At 40.9% G+C, this 19,425-nt stretch overlaps 1 protein-coding gene across 7 annotated transcripts; it reads left to right on the top strand.

Annotated features, from left to right (window-relative positions):
• The first annotated feature begins 1,915 nt into the window (after positions 1-1,915).
• Positions 1,916-17,875, top strand: rbm44 (RNA binding motif protein 44). Of its 7 annotated transcripts, XM_006805781.3 has the most exons (21): positions 1,916-2,528; positions 2,703-2,730; positions 2,807-2,913; positions 5,942-6,016; positions 6,087-6,132; positions 6,202-6,236; positions 7,842-8,029; positions 8,110-8,309; positions 10,678-10,799; positions 10,908-11,263; positions 11,341-11,390; positions 11,475-11,624; positions 11,710-11,875; positions 13,012-13,046; positions 14,891-14,957; positions 15,137-15,218; positions 15,296-15,427; positions 15,517-15,584; positions 15,798-15,868; positions 16,602-16,806; positions 17,329-17,875. In XM_006805781.3, the coding sequence occupies exons 1-21, from the start codon at positions 2,321-2,323 to the stop codon at positions 17,434-17,436; spliced, it is 2,499 nt and encodes an 832-aa protein (XP_006805844.3). In that variant the 5' UTR covers positions 1,916-2,320; the 3' UTR covers positions 17,437-17,875. The 7 variants fall into 7 exon arrangements, with proteins under 7 accessions (XP_006805844.3, XP_087685936.1, XP_087685935.1 ...); XM_087829810.1 differs by having other exon boundaries at positions 10,678-11,263; positions 14,894-14,957; XM_087829809.1 differs by having other exon boundaries at positions 10,678-11,263.
• The last annotated feature ends 1,550 nt before the right edge of the window (positions 17,876-19,425 follow it).

Raw genomic sequence — 19,425 nt, 5'->3', positions numbered from 1 at the left:
CTCCCTCGCTCACAGACACATAACGGGTATGGCAGTCCATTCTCCCTGCAGCACGGACTACACTGCCTATGATGCTACATTCTTTAGAGCTATACCTGTAGCATTCTGCCTATTAGCTTAGCACAACAACAACAGGCGCTCTCTCACCCAGGAAACACGCAGAGAGAGAGAGCGTCGCCCTGTAACCACGGCAACCGTAACGCTGCTGCCTGGAACAACAGAACGTAGCTGTCAAACAAAACCCGCCACAATATGAAACAGGGAAGTACCGCCGTGTAATCCATTTATTTCAACAAAGTAACTGTATTCTAAATACCACCTTTTTAAACGGTAACTGTAACGGAATACAGTTACTCATATTTTGTATTTTAAATACGTAACGGCGGTACATGTATTCCGTTACTCCCCAACACTGGCCGAGGGTGGCACAATCAGTTATTTAGAGGGCAATTACTTTTTCAGACAGAACCAGATAGATTTGGATAGCTTTTGTTCCTTAAGAAATGAAAGGACCATTTAAAAACTGCATTTTGTATTTGTACTTGCATTGTCGTTGATACTGAAATTAGTTTGATGATCTTAAACAAATACTTAAAAAGAAATTAAGAGGGAGCAAAAATATTTTCACAGCACTGTATCTGTTTTTTAGTGTAAGCCAATCATGTCGGCACCATTGCAATGCAGTCCTTTCCCAGGAAATTATTCTAAAATATAATGTACATTTTGTACAGTTATGTTAAAAAAATTATATATTGCGTTTGTGCCCCATATGTTTTTCAGATATTTAAATCTGGTCTTATGTTTAAATATCATGCCACTGAGAGTGAAACAAAAGCAAATTAACATGCTGTCCTTTGACCTCAAAAGTCTCATCCCTGCTGTTAACACCATGCTCATTACCTGAAACTTTGGCCATGTTTAATATGGACATTACCACTGTCATACATACATATGATAGCAAAGGAAATGAAAACTAGTGATGTGGGATACCACTGATTTCCTTTCCAATTAGATATTAAGTAAAATTCAGGGTAGTATCTGATACCGATACTTTGTACAAAAACTCAATGTGTTATTGTATTTCAAATTATAGCTTCATAATGATTACAGCACATCAAACTATTTGTTCTTATTGTTAAATTATGAAGAATTATTATAGAAATTAAAAAAAAACTGAAGTTGTGTGTTTATTGACGCTATCTCTGTGTATATCTTGTCATTTAACATGTATATACTTGCCTGGATATTTCAACAAAAATATTCAACATTCATACTTTCCCTCATTCACAGTTGTGCTGTGCCACTACAAATTTTGATATCGATACAATCAGTACCAATAATTTAAAAGTATTAGGGCAGCTAACTGGGGGAGAGTAGTGTGCCACGACTTATGAGATGAATTCTCAATTTGCAAATTCTGAACACGTTTTAATCATCACTGCGATCGTTACTTTCCACAATAATTAGTTAACACAAAAAAACACACCTTTCACCTTTTCATGTGTTTTGAAACTGAGCTTTTGGAGACCTGGAATTTAAAATTTTCTGTCTCTAAAGCACACACAAAAAAAGATTCGGACATTTTTCATGTCATGTTTGAGGTGCATGTGCATGTTTGAGGTTTACTTTTTCCAAAGAAATAATTAACACATCGATCCGCACACCTCTAATGAAAACTGTACTTGAATTGTATTAGTTTTTCTCAATGTTCAAATAAAATTGTACTGTGTATAAATATATGTAATCCCGCCCCTCAAAAAAAGTTACCTGCTGAGTGCTATTCTATTAAGAAAAGTGAGACATACAGACTACAGACATTACGGAGATCAAAGTGTTTGATCTCTGTATCTGTATGTCTTCTCAACTACCAGACTGAGGTAAGTGACAACAGGGTAAACTGACTGTCCTTCGCCTACAGACCTCGCTGCATGTGTCGTAGGAGGATAATGTTAAAGCTCACAAATGGCAATAGCGAAGATTAACTAAAGGTAAAATTAGAGAGTGGACTATTCCTGTACTTTGACGAATTCCCCGGCATGGCTAAAATGAAGTGGAGTGAGAAAATATATCTTCCATTATTGTAGTTATGAGACAACTGAAGGCCTCGAGAGTAACGCGGGGTTTGGATGTAACATAACTAACAAGTTAGCAAGCTAACTCCGAAAACTTAAAGGAGAAGCGTGTATGCCTTTTTATTTTCAGAAATATTAAACGAGAAACCGAAAATTCAAATGCTAACAAACAAACATTAGCTTTGCTTAATGCTAACATTAGCCGTCATTACGTTCACGTGTTTAGCTGACGCCATTTCGCGGTTATAATGGAGCCGTGCTACACGCGTGACCCGTGGCGGACGTCGTGGCCTTTTTACGTTTGGACGACTTCTATAGACACCCAACCCATGGCTTCTTATCAAACATCGTGGCGTGACTTTCCACGCATGTTTTTTCACGAGGCACCTCATTACTCTGCGGGTGTGTGGGCAGAAAGCAGTTTTTACAATCCGGATTTTAAAAGACCCAGTCCACGTAAGTATGAAATCATGGGTAAAAGTAGTCCCAATTTATGTCCGACCGCAATGATATTATTCTGTGTCCAGGCTTTTACTCAGTAAAGAGTGTTCTGTACCGCAAACTTGACCAGTAACTACATTTTACTAGTTTGTCATTTGTTTGTCTTAACGTCGGTTTCTGCATCAACAGAGGAGAGCAGGAAGTTCTTTCTGGACAGGTATGTAACCACGACAGTTTTCTGTGTCCAGCTAAATAACCTGAACCAAAAAAAGGAGACGTGGTTCTGCTTTCAGGTCTGTGTATGATTTGGTGGCTGCTTATCCGCAACTGGCCTTAACTGACTCCAAGCTGCTGGGCTGGTATCTGCGTTTGTCACCCGAGGACAGAAAGCTCATACAGGGTATGTGTCGGTACTCCCACCACAGCTGTCCACAACTGGCCCTCCCTTTGACCAGGGTTGACGCAGCACTAGTCTTTGCAATCCGTGAAACATACTGTGACTTAATGGTTGATGAAAACTGCAGTAACTTTTTAAAACTCAAACAGTGAAAAAAAAAAAAAAAAAGTCAGTAGCTTGTTGCAGTGGACTCCGGAAAGTTGAAAGTTATTTTGCACGTTTAGCGTTAACAGTAGCTACTGGATTGAATTTGTACCACCTCAACAAAAATTGTGGTTGAATAGGAAAAAAGTGACCTGTCTTTTCCTGACCTTTCGTCCTTGGGGAATAACATAAAGAGGTCAAGAAAGATGTGAAAGAGAATGTATTAGGACTTATAGTACTGTGTATGTCTTTGCCACACCACACCATATTTTGCTTTCAATGCGCCAGTTTCTTGTTATTGCCAATGTGATTTTGGGCAGCAGACTTCCAGGCTTTTTGAATGCCTGTCTTTTTGAAAATGTTTTATTCCCCTAACTATAAGCTTTATCAAAAGAAAAGTTTTAAGCCAGTCTTGAAAGTAGGGAGTGTGTCTGTCAGGATTCAAACTGGGAACTGGTTTCAGAGAAGAGGAGCCTGAAAGCTGAAGGCTATGCAGGTTGAAAGCAAAGTGCTGTGATGGGGTAAAATGCCCCTACTAGGTCTTTCAGATAAGATGGGGCCTGAATATTCAAGATCTGGTATGTGAGGTGGATTTTAAATGCAATTCTGGATTTAAGAGGTTGCCATGAAAAGATGCTAATATAGGGGAAATGTACTCTCTCTTTCTAGTCCCAGTACTCTTGCTGCAGCATTTTGGATTAAGTGAAGCCTTTTTGGGAGCATTTGACCTGATAATAATGAATTACAATAGCCCAGCCTAGCTGTAATGAACATACGAACTAGTTTTTCAACATCACTCTGAGACTGGATGCTTCCAATGTTAAGAGATTATGCAGATGAAAGAAAACATTCCTACATATTTTTTATGCATGTTGAAGGACATATCTTTATGCCCTCATCAGGCTTCATAGATAAATAAAGCTGCAAATCATCTGCATAGCAATGAAAATGTATTCTGTTTTTTAATAATGTTACTTAAGGGACGTATATGTCATGCTAATAGTACTGGTCCCAGCACCGAACCCTGTGGAACTCTACGATTAACTTTCATATGTGAAGACGGCTCTCCATTTACATAAAGCATTGGTATCTATCAGATGTAATTCAGAATATTTCCTTTATATATCAGTGGTGTGTTCTAATCACTGCAGTAAAATACTGTGGTTGGTGCTATTGAATGCTACACTGAAGTCTAACAGGCGAGGCAGTCCACTATGACGGGCCATGAAAAGATCATTTGTTAACTTTGCTAGTGTTGTTTCTGTGCTATGATGCACTGTGAATCCAGAACGAAACCATTCAAATAAAACCATTCCTTTGGAATTTAGTTAACTGTTTAGCAGTAATTCTTTCAAGACTTTTTAAGATAAAAATGGAGGTTAGAAATTGGTCTGTAGTTGGCTAAAATGCTGAATTGAGTAAAAGCTTTTTAATTAGTGGTTTCATTGCAGCTAAAGTGAAAACCCGTGATACACATCCTGTTAATAGAAACTGATCATATTTAAAATTTAATAATTAATTAATAGTAGAACTGAAGAGTTGTGTTGGAATGGAGTCTAAAAGACACAGTGGTTTAGGAAAAAATGAATAAATGAAGTTGTTGCATGTTCTTTTTATCTAAGGTAAAAGAGGGTTTCAGTCCCAATCCAGGTTTTCCCATTCCAGAGAGATGATGCTAACCAGCAGTACTAGTGGTATTTGTAAAAGAGAATGTGCTTCTGTCTGATTGGTCAAAACCTGTTGAGAAGTGCGGTGGTTTAGACTTTAGCCCAGGGATGGGCAATTCCAGGCCTCGAAGGCCGGTGTCCTGCGGGTTTTAGATCTCACCTTGGGTCAACACACCTGAATCACATGATTAGTTTGTTACCAGGCCTCTGGAGAACTTCAGGACATGTTGAGGAGCTAATTTAGCCATTTAAATCAGCTGTGTTGGTTCAAGGACACATCTAAAACCTGCAGGGACACCAGCCCTCGAGGCCTGGAGTTGCCCACCCCTGCTTTAGCCCATTCTTCTCCTCCATTGGGTGCAGCTTCACCTAGGGATGGCCACACACACACACACACACACACACACACACACTTTTCCCTGACCTGTTACCCAGTTTCATGCGCCTAAGGTACCATCTTACTGTGAGCGCTACTGTTTCTCGACCTTGCTCCGGTTCACTCCCGCATTCCTGCACAGAGCCTTCCACAAAGGCTACACAAACAACCCTTGATCATGGGAATCTATAACTTTTCTTCTTATTTTATTTGGAGTGCTTAGTATGCAATTAACCATTAAAGTGATCTAAAATGAATTGCAGTCCCTATATCATTTGCCAGCACTGGTTTTGTAAAGCAAACTTTTCTAGTCCTCATAAAGTTAACTCGGAAAGGTCAGAGAGAAACTGTTAAACTAAGTTAAAGTAAGCAGCTACTCCAGTTGCTGTACGAATATTTTTTTTTCTTTAATAGTTGAAACGAAAAAAAAAAAAGGTTTAAATAATGACACTTAGCCAAAACAAGCAAACTTAATCTGGAAATAACTAATCAAATTACAAATGAAAATACAGAACTTTGATATCTGCTGTCAGTACATGATTGGCTAATATGTTTCCTGTTTCAACTGGGGAGTCGGGGGAGGGCAACCATTCAGAGCAAATGCCAGTTAACCTAACAAAGTTGTTCTGAGAGAACCATACAGACACGAGAAGAGCATCCAAACTCCCTCTAGATTTGTAACATTTGTAACAAAAAATATCACCTAGAGTTGTCACATTGATGAGCAAATTAAATAACTGGTAGAACAGTTATAAGTTTCAGCATTTTTGTGTATAGGTGTAGGCACATTTTCATGCATTGAAAATGAATTTTAGTTACCTTATCACGTTTTTCTTTTCCCTAGAAGGAGGAGGGTTTCATCAGTTCCTGCAAAGACATCCTGCCTTAGAAATACATAGGCATCACGTTCATGTGAAGGGTAAGTATGTTATAGTACTAAAATCTTGCATTAGGTGTGCTAATGACTAAATTTATTTTTAAATTTACAGATAGGAGCAGTCCTGCCCAGACAGCTGTGACAGCCAGCCAGCACATGTATGTGTTACTGTGAAGACACATATCAGACAAGTTCTATCACTTCACTAAAATTCATGTTCTTTACAGGTTTACAACTGCAGGAACAGAGATGGCTGGATGTGGTAATATAATATAGATAGATAGATCTATCATCTCATACACTTGAGGCAGAAAACAGAAACCCCTTTAAAAGCATTAATCAGATTGTTTTGGACATTGTGCTATTGGTATTGGTGGATAGTTCTGGGACTCTGCCAATTAAAAAACATAACTAATATTCATTCTCAGGACCTCTTCCAAAATAGACGGTATTTTCAGCTCCTGTCCATTAGCTGTCTACCTGTTTTACTTTATTTTTACCTACTTTTTGCTTTAATTTTTTTAAATAAAAATTTACAAAATGAATATTTAACATGCCTGTTAGTGGCCTTGTGCTTTGTCAACGTTTGGTTGGTGTCAGCACAGTAAATGGATACGGATTCGAGCACATTCAGCTGTCACTAATGCTGCTGGTGCACTCACCTTCTGGCTTCACTGGATGGCTCTGACTTAGACAGATAATAGCCCAACTCGAAGGTGTGATTTCCAACCCTCTACCCATTTTATTCTCTCATTCCAACTTCTGTTGGGTTCCTCAGCTGCTCAGCCATGGAATTGGAAACCAATTCCACAAAGCTCTCTACACACTGTTCATGAGCTAATCTGAAGACAACATGAAATTTGGAGGTCTGTAGCAACTGACTGTAGAAAATTGGCAACCTCTGTGCGCCTCACCTGCTGACCCCACTCTGTAATTTTGTGTGGCCTATCACTTTGTGGCTGAGTTGCTGAGAAGTGCAATGACTTGCACTTCTTTATAATACAGCTAACAGCTGACTGTGGAATATTTAGTATTGAGGACATTTCATGACTGGACTTATTGCAGAGGTGGCATCCTATCACAGTGCCACACTGGAAATCACCGAGCTCCTGAGAGTGACACATTCTTTCACAAGTGTTTGTAGAAGCAGTCTGCACTCCTAGATGCTCGATGTTCTACGCCTGTGGCCATAGAAGTTATTGGATATGCTCAAAACGGTTTTTTTTTTTTCTTTCAGGCCTGCCATCAAAAGCTCTCTCGCTCTCTCTCTCTCGTACTCTCTCTCTCTCTTGCTCTTTCTTTTTATTTTACAACTGAATAACACTTAATAGATATTAAAATATCTATTAATTTAGACAGGATTTTATCTTCTGTGTTAAATCCATTGCCAAGAATCAAAATGTAACATGCATGTCTTTGGGTTGTGGAAAGAACCCAAAAGAAACCCACACAGGCACATGCAGACCATGCAAATGGACCAAGAGAAGTTAGTTATCTAAAAACGATAATCGTGCTAAAAGCGGGCCACAGTTGCACAGAAAGATGACTTTGAAGAGAAGATCTTTAAATCTGGAATCGTTTTTTTAATTAGTGAAGTCCTGTAACTTTCGGATAATTCCTGGTATAAGTTCAGGTTACTGATCCTGCAGTTGGAGATATCCCACTGTGCGTGTCAGACAGGCAATGACAACAAAATTGTAGTAAAAATAAATTTCACAATACGTCATAGTATAGAACAAGGCTTATTTCTTGTCTCAAACTGTCAAATTTAATGAGTATTAATTGAAGATTACAGAGTCTAGAGACCAAGTTCCATTCACATACTTTCAATCTTGTAACAGTTCCATTTGTTTGCTTTTTATTCAAGGAACACCCAGCACTCACCTGGACTTGGAGATGCTCCCCAGTAGGGAGAATTTAACTTTGCTTGGCTGTAACAGGAACGAGCATCAAGAAAAGCTGTTTGGGCAGGCTCACATGCCTGGTGGCTTCCGTGCAGCTTGCAGCAGCCCCGTCACACAAAGAACAAATGATCAGAAGGCCTGCTATAGACCTGTAAGTGTGTTTAAAGAGCTTTAGTTTGTGTAGTCCAAGTTGTATTTTTTAAAAGACAAATCACTGTTGTTATTTGAAAGGGACTGCCACTGTGCCAGCTGAATGAAGATGGGTGCTCATTTCAAACGGGCAGCTGTGTAGCTGTGTGCAAGGAACCAGCCGGCCTGGTGAGCGTTTCTCTGGACACGGACCTCGAGGTATGTCGACAGAGGAGAAAGCCTGAGCCCTGGAACCAGATTTCAGGGCTACAAGGCCAGAGTGCAAACTTCAGTCCATCACAGTAAGTATGCATCTTATTTCACTGAGTCCTAGGGCAGTGTTTTTATTGAGTAGGTGTGAGTCATGTCAGGACCTGGTCCTGTCCAAACTCTTTATACTTGAGACGTTCTTGGATCCTGTTCAGTAATGTTGCTACGGTATGCTGAGCTCTACTAATCGCTGAGCATTGTTGTTATGTGTTGCATCCTTTTCCCAATGTTGCTCCATCTTCAGCCTTGGTGAGGCTCTTACTGCTTCTGTCTCTCTGGTGTACCTTTTCGAGCTGCTAGCCAAGGCTGGCTTGGTTTAGCAGTTTTTAAGGCCACAGGTGTGGACAGTTCTTAGGCCCCGCTTTTTACATTGCGCCTTCCTGCAGTTCCGACAGTTAGCTTACTTCCCTTCATGCTCCATCTCCACTGAGGACACTGTTCTTTGTGGCTGTTCATCATAGGATGGACTAGAATAGCCCTTTATTGTCAATGTATATGTAAAATGAAATTATGGGTGTTCCACACCAACTCTGCAGGAATAAAATAAGACATTAGGAATAAATAACAAACAGGAGAAATGTAGACAAACTAGAGGAACGTATAGAAAAGAAGCAATGACACATATTGGAGAACAAAGTTCTTGGAAACAGTGCAAAGGACTTTGTCTGAGTATAGATTGTATGCGAGTGGCCTGAGTGATGAGGGTTACTCAGACTGTGGCTCAGATTGGTGAGGTGAGTGGGGGTAGTATTTGTTAACAGTCCGACTGGCCCAGGTGAAGAAGCTGTTAGTGAGTCTGGAGGTGTGGGACCTGATTGACCTGAGGTGCCGACCAGACGGTTCACACAGGTGGTGAACGGGTGCAAGGAGTCACCTGTGAGGGCCCTGGTTTTCCTGAGACAGAAGGATCTGGCGGTGGCCTGCAGGGGTGGCAGAGGGTAGCCAGTGACTTTTTTTGGGCGGTATTAATTACCGTATAGCCAAACACATTGTGACAGTGGCCATGGACCATAATGCTGCATTCACATCTTCTGGTAGACTTTCATCAGGTACTTTACGTAGGCTTGGTAATCAGCCACTGAGGATCCAGGTTTCCAGCTTAGTCATAAACTTCAGGTCAGCTGCTCTTGCATTCAACAGCAACCCACCAGTTGTTCTTAGAGCTTGGTAACCAATCTCGTAGGGCGGGGATGTTGATTTCTCAACCCTTGAGCTGATGTCCTGGGTTCCCTTTGCTGTAGCATTTGTTTTTGTACCTCATCAACCTCTAGTTGTGATAGCAGTTGCTGCTTCTGGATGTTGGAACATTGAGCTACTAGTCTCACCCTTAGTCTAGATGTTTGGTGTTACCAAAGCCATAAGTTCCACATCCTCTTCATGTAACCCCTTCCCCTGGGATTACATGCATGGCAGCATTAAAACAGCTATTCAACACCTCACACAGACCTTGTTAATATGAGCAACAGACAAGCCAGTATGGCTTGTTATCTGTAGCACATACACATTAGGTAGCCTTGGGTAGCATGGAGGGCCTAGCCTACCCTTTACTGGATTTGAACCCCTGACCGGCAAGAAGGCATTCTAAACCATGATTTTGCCACATAAGTGCAAATGACAGTGCATACCTGTTACCAAAGCCACAGAGGCTGGTGAATACCTGCCTGCTGCTCTCACTGATGTAACTCTAGACTGGAGCAGAGTCCAGCCCCTCTGAGGAGACTAGTTTCAGACCCAATATGTCAGTTCAGGTGAACCAGCTACATCTACTCTTTCTTTCTGTCAACCTCGTGCATCACTTCAGTTTCCTTCCATACCAGACAGATGACATTCCCTTTTCCCATGGCCAGCTTGAGTAATCAAATTGCAAGGGACCTGCCTTTGACAGCGACCTGAAGCACCTTGCACCGGACCCCTACGCCGCCTCTGGCGGATGGTGGGCCCACAGGATGTGTGTTGCATGTCTAAAATCCATGTTGCTGCTGACAGTGTCCAGCTTTTTGACTTCAGCTTTGGTGCTCCTGTCTGTGTCTACGGACATCTACTTTAAACCAACTGTGAATTTAAATTATCCCCAACTACAGAGTGAATGAATTTATTTTAGACATTGGAAAGAAATGTAAAAATTTAGTTTTCTAAATCTGCAGCATATTCAATGTCGTGCATATGTTGCCCCCTTCCTGATTTTCTATTATTTGTGTGTTTGTCAAACTTAAATATTTGAAATCATCAAACAAAGACATTAGATTAGATATTAGACCAAAATAACCCAAGTAAACACAAAATGCAATTTCCATAGACCAAACTCTTACGCCACTCTAATTATATTTACAAGAACTTGGTTTCTATAACAGCACTACCTGTTAGACTGAGAGTAATGAGTAACATTATTTGATGTTACAGGTCAGAATGGCCAATGGCTACCAAAGAGTCTCTCCTAGACTGCAGCAGTACTGACAGGATTCAGATGATTGATCCACAGTACACCGATGGAAGCATTATGCAGGCAGTGGAGCCAGAACAGGGTAAGTTTCCTCTGTGCCAAGCTGAAGAAAACGCCACAAAACATATATGCAGAGATGAGGATATGCATGGTACTGACCATACTGCATCAACTCACTTAACCTTTGAAGATCAAAGCGACACCTTCCATAGCCTCATGGAGGATGATAAGAGCATCCTTGTCTGTCTGGCTAATGACAGTCTGAAAGAACAAAACCGGAGCGGTCACTCGTGTCCAGTCACCACTAATAATGATGTTACAGCAGAAGCCAGCACTGAGACCTTGAGGTCATATGAGTCTGCCACCAAGGTAAAAAGTGTAGATAAGCACACCTCCCCTATGCCCTGCGTCCCCACCTGTGATGCGATGATTGGCACTGAGGTGGTGCAGTGCCTGTCAGTCTTTACTCAAACTGAGGACCTGGAAACAGCTGACAAACACATTAACACTGAAGTACGCATGGCAGATCTGGACTATCTCGCCAAGGTAAGATTGGAACCCAAACAGCTGTCATTCATAGAAGCTCCAGCAAAACATTTTTAAATAGTTTATTAATATTTCAGGAATTTCTCAAACTGAAGAAAACACAGGGAGGGAAAGAGAAAACAAAAAGGTGACATATACGCACGCATGACCTGTTTATGCATGACCTGTATAGTTTAATGTGAGTGTGTGTAAACCCCCCCCCCCTCCCTAGTGTTGGCGGCAAGTTGAATAAAGAGTGTGAGTGTATGGACCGTGCTCAGCAAGCAGAGCTAGCCCTCCTGGCACTGCAGTACAGCATATGCAGACAGCACTGCTGGAGACTATACTACACCTCTACTGAGGGAAACCAGCTCACCCTAGTGTAAGTATGCACCAAGTTACAATATGTGTCTGAGCCTATAAGCCTCTGTCTGAGACAATAGTGTTTGTCCCGAATCTCACCGTAGGGCAAAGAATCCTCCTTCAAACATTATACGTGCTCTCCAAAAACTGGAGTTGGACTATAATGAGATGAAGAGTAAGATTCAGGTAGGGCTTCCCCTGCAGCAACTGAAGCCTTTATCTGTTGACTCTGGGGAGATACTCACAGGATCAAGTTACATCCCTGCACAGGTAAACATTAGGGGTGCAACAATACACAAAATTCATGGTTCGGTTCGATACTTTGGTGTCACGGTTCGATATTTTTTCAAAACAAAAAAATGTTCATGCCTTTTCAATTTGTCATTTATTAAAATTATAAATATATATTTTAACTCAAAAGTACAGTTTTTAAATTTAATGTTTCTGAAACAACAAAATAATAAAAAATAAAAAAAATCTATCTGATCGAGAAATCACTCCTCTTTGGAAAAGAGAGTTTATTACAGAGAAATGGCTCTTTCCAAAATAAAAGCTATACTATACGCTTCTTCTGGGCTATATTCTCAGCAGCATATTAAACATATCAGGTTGAAGGCCTGAGGAGAATAAGGAGAATCATGTGCTAACGGCTGTCTAAATGACTCGTAAAGTTTGTAGCATGCGTGCTTGTTGTTTTGTCTGCTTCCACTTGTCTTTGCACTAGGATGATGTCGGTGTAAATGTGTAGTCATATTTGTTGTGTTCCCACTAGTGCTGTCAGCGTAAATCTTGTTAAAATGACATTAACGCCATAACGCGGCAAATCTCCATTAACGAGCTACCGCGGATCACCCCGTGCGTGGGGCTGGACGACGTTAACGAGCTAACTGCGCTAACGCACTAGTTCCCACCAATTGAGCATTGCGTGGCACATCTGACATACTGTTTTACTTTAGTCCATGACACGCTTACCATCAGGGTCATACTTCACATGAAAACCAAAATAGTTCCAAAGGCCAGATCTGAATGAGGGTGGGGGAGGTTCAATTTCGGGTAGCGTTGAGGCAGTTGCCATGTTGCAACGAGCTTAGCTTCTGTCTTGCTAGCTTGCGCTGCGCTCAGTGGACCTGCGCTCGACAGTGCAGCCTAGGCGGAGTAGTCGAACGCAGATCCACTGAGCACTCAACACAGACAGCATCGTCAGAAGAAAAGTAGATAAAATAAATTTAAAAATGTTGTATTGTTTGATACATATGCGTACCGAACTGAAAGCACTGTATCGAATGGTTCAATATCGATACATGTTTACTAGGGGTGCAACAATACATCTGCCAGCTCTGTGGTGGGGCTGGGTGATGACTTGGACTTTATTTGGAAATAAATTCTTTTTCTGTCTTCCTGTCTAGATCATTTGTGAAGTTTTGGGAGAAATCTCATCTTGGTACATTAAAACACACGTGCACGCGCACACACGCTATCATTTTGCTATCTTAGTGAGGACATCTAATTGACAGAATGCTTTCCCTAGCTGCTTACCCTAAACATCAAAAATGAATGCCTAAACCTAACCATAACCTAATTGTAACCCTGACACTAAAACTGCATTTTGAGTCTCAAAAATGCCTTCAAACTTGTGGGGACGGGCACTTTTGTCTTCATAAAGTGACTGTGGCTTCCCACAAGTATAGTATCATATCAATTTTGGGGCCCCACAAAGAGGTCTAAACAGGTACACACACTTGCACCGCGTTCCAAATTATTATGCAAATTGTGTTTAAGTGTCATAAAGATTAAATAAGTTGTTTTTCAGTTAAACCCATGGATGGAATTGTGTCTCAGGGCTCTTTGGATGACTGAAATCAATCTTGGACACCTATGATCATTAGTTTGCCAGGTGAGCCCAATTACAGGAAAAACTACTAAAGAAGGATGTTCCACATTATTAAGAATGCCTTGGACACGTAATGAAAACCTTAGATATTTCACGAGAACTTAAGCGTGATCACCATAATGTAAGAGATTTGTGGCTGAGTCAGAGCACACATGGGTTTGTGCAGATAAAGGCACAATGAGGAAGGTTTCTGCCAGACAAATGCATCAGATTAAGAGAGCAGCTGCTAACAAAGCAGCAAACAGATATTTGAAGCTGCTGGTGCCTCTGGAGCCCTGCAAACATCAAGGTGTAGGATCCTCCAGAGACTTGCAGTTGTGAATAAACCTTATATTTGGCCACCCCTAACCAATGCTCACAAGCAGAAACGGCTGCAGTGGGCCCAGAACTACATGAAGACTAATTTTCAAACAGTCCTGTTCATTGATGAGTGCAATGCAACCCTGGATAGTCCAGATGGATGCAGTGGTGGATGGTTGGTGGACAGCCACCATGTCTCAACAGGGCTGCAACGTCAGCAAGGACGTGGTGGAGTCATGTTTTGAATCCTGGAGAGAGAGCTCATTGGCCTTTTTAGGGTCCCTGAAGGTGTGAAAATGACCTCTGCAAAGTATGTGGAGTTTTTCTGACTGACCACTTTCTTCCATGGTAGAAAGAGAAGAACGGTGCCTTCTGCAACAAAACCATCTTCATGCAAGGCAATGCACCATCTTATGCTACGGCGAACACCTCTGCATCATTGGCTGCTATCGGCATAAAAGGAGAGAAACTCACGGTGTGGTCCCCATTCTTCCCTGATCTCAATCCTATTGAGAACCTTTGGAGCATCCTCAAACAAAAAAAATAAGAGTGTGGGAGGCAGTTCACATCCAAACAGCAGCTCTGGGAGGCTATTCTGACATCCTGCAAAGACATTCAAGAAGAAACTTTCCAAAAACTCACAAGTTGCATGGATGCAAGAATTGTAAAACTACTATCAAATAAGGGGTCCTATGTTAATATGTAGCTTTGACCTGTTCAGATGTTTTTGATTGAAATAGCTTTTGACTTCAGTAAAATTGATCTACTAATGCTGCAAATTCAACAAATGACCATTTTCAATTCTCTACTATCTATAAAATGTTTTAAAACTGTGTGTAATAATTTGGAACAGTGCATTTTCAGTTATTTTTGAGAAACCTACTGTTTTCATTGGCAGTTTTGAGTAACATTTGAGTTATACTCTAATGGTTGATGACTCAAATTATGCTGACTGTCATTTGAATCGACTATTTAGGAAAATCAGAGAAAAATATCATTTGCATAATTGGAACACGGTGTAGTTGTATGTTATTTTGGTTCAGTTATTGAGTAGATCAGACCCCCCAAATAATGACATGTTTTCTAATCCAAAGCAGCTCCCAGGAGAAGCTGGATGCACCAAGTGGAGATGGTGGACGTCCTGATGCTCAAGGCGGAAAGGTTCTTCACATATTTGTTTTTCACGTCCTTTTTTTCAGCTTGGTGTTTTTGTTTTTGTGTGGGTGGGTGTTTTTTTGTTTGTTTGTTTGTTTTTTAAATAATTGCTGTTTTTATTTCCTGTATTTGGGCCTCATTACCATGACCAGGTCAACTTTTTTTTTTTCCCTCTCTTTTCTCAGGTTGGTCAGGAAAAGGAAAAACGGCTCAAAAATAAAAATGAGAGTACAAGGAGAGCTGCTACCCTCATCCCTCAAGATGGAGGTTTGAACCATAATGTGCAGAAGTGTCTGTAACCAATTTATGAATACTGGTATCTGAGGAATTCTTTTTGTGGACAGGGTCTGCGGGTCAAGAGGTGAACACAGGTGAGAAATGGTATGATGCTGAGGAAGAGCTGGAGCTTCCAGAAGATGATGTAGCTACTGCTGTGAGACAGGACCCCACACCGGTGACGGCACATCTGTCTGATGGTGAGAGAGAGCGAACAGTGCATTAGGGCTGAACATTTGGAGAATTAAAATTCTTCTAAGTAGCCGCAGTTTACTTGTTTTCATTCCAGAATCAGCCAGTCAGGAGGCCATGAGCTCCGTACTGTATGTTTCCAAGCTGCCCAGCAATGTGACAGAGGTGAACATTTACTCATCAATGTTGTTTGAGTAGTCATTTAAAATTTATTGGTTTTTTTGGTTTTTTTTGTTGTTGTTGTTGTTGTTTTTCCATTGGAAATTTTAATTGACCAGTTAAATTGTGTAATGATCCTTTTATGTGAAACCATTGTACTGCAGTGTGGTCGCCAGCAGAGGGCAGTGTAGACTTTAATTGAAACTTTGTCTCGGTCAGAGTGACATGATGCTTCTCTTTGACAAATACCATCCCACTGAAGTCAGCATTTCTGCTTTAAAGGATTTGAGGTGAGGTCCTTTTTTCCCCACTATTCAGCCTTATGCTTGTTTTATTAAGTAGTCACACATTCAGGTTTTTATATCAATTCTTTCCTTAAGGAAAACATTATTATGGGCCCTGTTTCCCTGTGCTTTTGGCTTTAAATCGTTAATGGAGACCAAAATGTTTGGAGTGACTCCAATCCTGAGTATGAAATGCTTTAACCACATCAAAGTAAACTTGCGTGTGTTTGGCTGATTCCAGGTGATCTGTGATATTATCCTGTCATATTTTTTTGTGTACTTCTGTCAACACATTACTTTACCCTTGTGTCCACTCCACCTGCAGCAGGTCTGTTTACTCTTGGGCCACCAGTTTTCTTTAGGGAATTATGTTTTGCCATGTGGGATTTCTATTCTTGTTAGACTGGCAGTATTCACCCTGCTCCATGTAATCGCTGGAGTCACAGTGGTGTGCAAAGTGATACAGTAAATCATCTACCTGGTCAAAAGCAGATGTTAATGTATTGCTTGTAATAATGTAAAAGTCCAGTAGCAATGTCATGCTAGTGTTTATCCTACATTAAATGACACTGAGATTAGAATTAAGTCCTGGGCTGTAATTTTATACAAAACTGTAAAATGTTACATTTCTACTCAATTCTAGAAGGTTTACTTTTTTATGTGTGGTTTTAGTAGCAAATTCTAATGCTTCACAAATCAGCACACGCATGCCAGTTTAACAACTCGCTATGTTCTGAAGATTTGCCATAGTTATGTTAAGTGGCCCCCAGTCTGCTGAGACTGCAGTGAAAGAGCTAAATGGATGCAGAATGCAAGGTCGCACTTTACATTTGGAGCACATCAGCAGACCCACGAACAGCAGCCAGAACTCGGCCTCTGAACCTGATTCCTCACAGGACGCTGCCAAACCACAAACCTCCAAGACTGACTCCAGCAGCACTGAGGTGAGCAGACGAGCATTAGGTGTCCTAAAACAATCAAACTTTAAGTGTGCATTCAGATCTTTGTTAGAAGCAGAACATACAGTCCCGATCAAAAGTTTAAGACCACTTGAAAAATGGGGGGGGGGGGGGGGAATCTGATTTTGCATGGTTGGATCTTAACAATGGTGTTTTTTTTTTTTTTCTTCCTTGAGCATGCAATTTATTGAAAACACTTAAACTGAAACGGGCTGTTTTAAAGCTGAGCAAAAGTTTAGGACCACATACCCTTTGAAAGGCCAAATCTTTGCAAAAATGTCTATTCATCATTTTCTGTCAGCTGGCTTGTTTGCCATTTTTCAAGTCTTAAACTTTTGACTGGGACTGGATCTATGCTTTTGCTTTTTTTTTTTTTTTTTTTTTTTTTTTTTGTAAATAAAAAAACCTCCCTGATTAACAATTCATTGGCAGTTCTCAAAATTGCTGTTGTTGATGGAAAAATGACATTGATAAAATTTGATGTGTGTGTTCCTCTGTTCTCTCCAGCTGCTAACCCCGCCTCCTGTTAAGCCCAGCATCAGGAACAGGAAGGTGGTCTGCATCTCACCTACAGCAAAGGGAACCTTTGTGCCACAACACTATGGGCAGCTTTGATACTCTGATAGCAGAGCTGACACAGCTCCACCTAGAGGTGGGGAGGCAGAGGATTGTGGATGCTATGATTGAGCTGAGGGCAAAGCATCAGGGCGTCCTCTGTGGCATGCCCCTCAGGACCATCAGGGAGATGATATCTGAACTTCTGACCTGGCCTGCTAAGCAGTCATAATAAAGAAACCAACAGCTCTGATTTGTTATGTGACAGAGCCTTTGCTTGTTCATTCCAGCATATTATTTTTAAGAAGAGGGAAAGCTATTAATCAGCCTGCTATAGAGAATATAATTTTTGATCAAAGAATTTATGAATCTTTCAATGTTGCTGCCTTAAATTTAGACATGTTCAGGCTGCTACTTCTGTTATCTGGCACGTGAATTAGTTTGTGTTCCGTCATTAAAAAAAGCATCCTTTGAAAAATGTCTTATCCACTTTGTTTTGTCTTTCTATAACCAAGTATTAGCAGAGTCCTAATGTCAAGGCTCAACACTGTGCAGTCGTCTTAGTAGATGTGAAGGGCTGTAACTAAGGCACTTATTCTGAAGTAGTATCTAAACTAGCTTTAATGAGCAGAACTGAAAGACTATGTCTAGAATATATATAAATGCAAATGTAACTTTAAATTTGATTTATTTTTAACAAATGGAATGGTGACTGGCCTAAAAAAAAAAAGCAGCTTTTTAATTCTGGTAGTTCTTTTTCTAAGACTGTCTTCTGGTGTTGACCCGTAAATTTCCACTCCAGGTCTTTTATCAGCTGATAACAGCCGCCTTGACAGCCAAGTAAACTGCAGACCTCGAATGATCCAGTTACGACTTAAGTAGCTGCATGTGAGAGCACAAATGCATTAGCTGGTCCATGTACAAAGTACAGTCCAATACAAGTGAGACTGTAACTAAATAGTCTCTGTCGCTACCCGATCCGTACCGGAAACCCGATCGGTACCCCGCATGCGCGAAAGGTGTCTACTTCCGGTCGTAGCGTTTTACGATAGTTATGGGTCAGAGTATCGGTTAAGATGTTAAGAATAATAAGTATATCTTAAAATGTTTGCAATAATGAAGCATTTCAGTACAATGTAGACAAAAACGAAAAATAAAAAGATAGTTACGGATCGGGACTCCCCGATCCTTACTGCGCATGTGCAAAGTCGGACCGTACAAATCGGGTCTACCCGATCCGTACCGCGCATGTGCAGATGTTTTCGTCTTCTTCTGTTCGTTTAATGGCAGTGTACTCCCCAGTGTACGAGGATACTGCCACCTGCTGACCGAGCGAATGAACCCCATTGTAAAATGAATTGGCGTCATTACAAACGTGTGTTAAATTTGATTTAGTGATAGTCGAGTGTGTTTATGCTTGTCTGTGAGGAGAGGATTGACTGGAATAGTGATGATGATGTCCGCTATCACTGTCAATTGTCAGTAAACACTTGGCTGGTGGCTGATGAATCTTCACGTGACACATTGCTAAATCAATATTATTAAGTCTGTAATTAGGCGCCATTCTTCTTATTTTACGGCGCTGTTGTTCAATCGGGGAAGGCTCTCTGTTGAGGAGAAAAGCATGAATTTGTTTGTATACGGATTATCCATTGTTTAAATGTCCCGGGCAGTCGAAAAGGAGGCAGAGCTGTTGAGAAATGCTAGGAGCTAACTGGGCACTAACCGTATCATTCAAATATATTGAATGTCACAATGTTGGCAAAGAGAGGAAGTGACGTAAGATTTGCGCATGCGGGGTACCGATCGGGTTTCCGGTACGGATCGGGTAGTGACAGTCTCACCTGGTCTCAGCTACATGTCAAAAAGGACGACTGCTACCATGTCCAGAACTGATGTGTGAAAAAAAAGATGGGTTGTGCATGCGGGGATTGAAACCATTCGTGCTGAAATGAAGGCTGGCTAGTCAGCAGTGAAAATGTATATATTCAAGTATGGGTGTGCTCTTATGTCACTAAGGGTGGCAATTTTTGAAACTCACGCACCAGT

The sequence above is a fragment of the Neolamprologus brichardi genome, chromosome 16, assembly GCF_056152115.1.
Source record: "Neolamprologus brichardi isolate AB-2024 chromosome 16, ASM5615211v1, whole genome shotgun sequence".
NCBI lineage: Eukaryota > Metazoa > Chordata > Actinopteri > Cichliformes > Cichlidae > Neolamprologus > Neolamprologus brichardi.
Note: the sequence above shows the minus strand (reverse complement) of the source record. Positions and strands in the feature narration are given on the sequence as shown.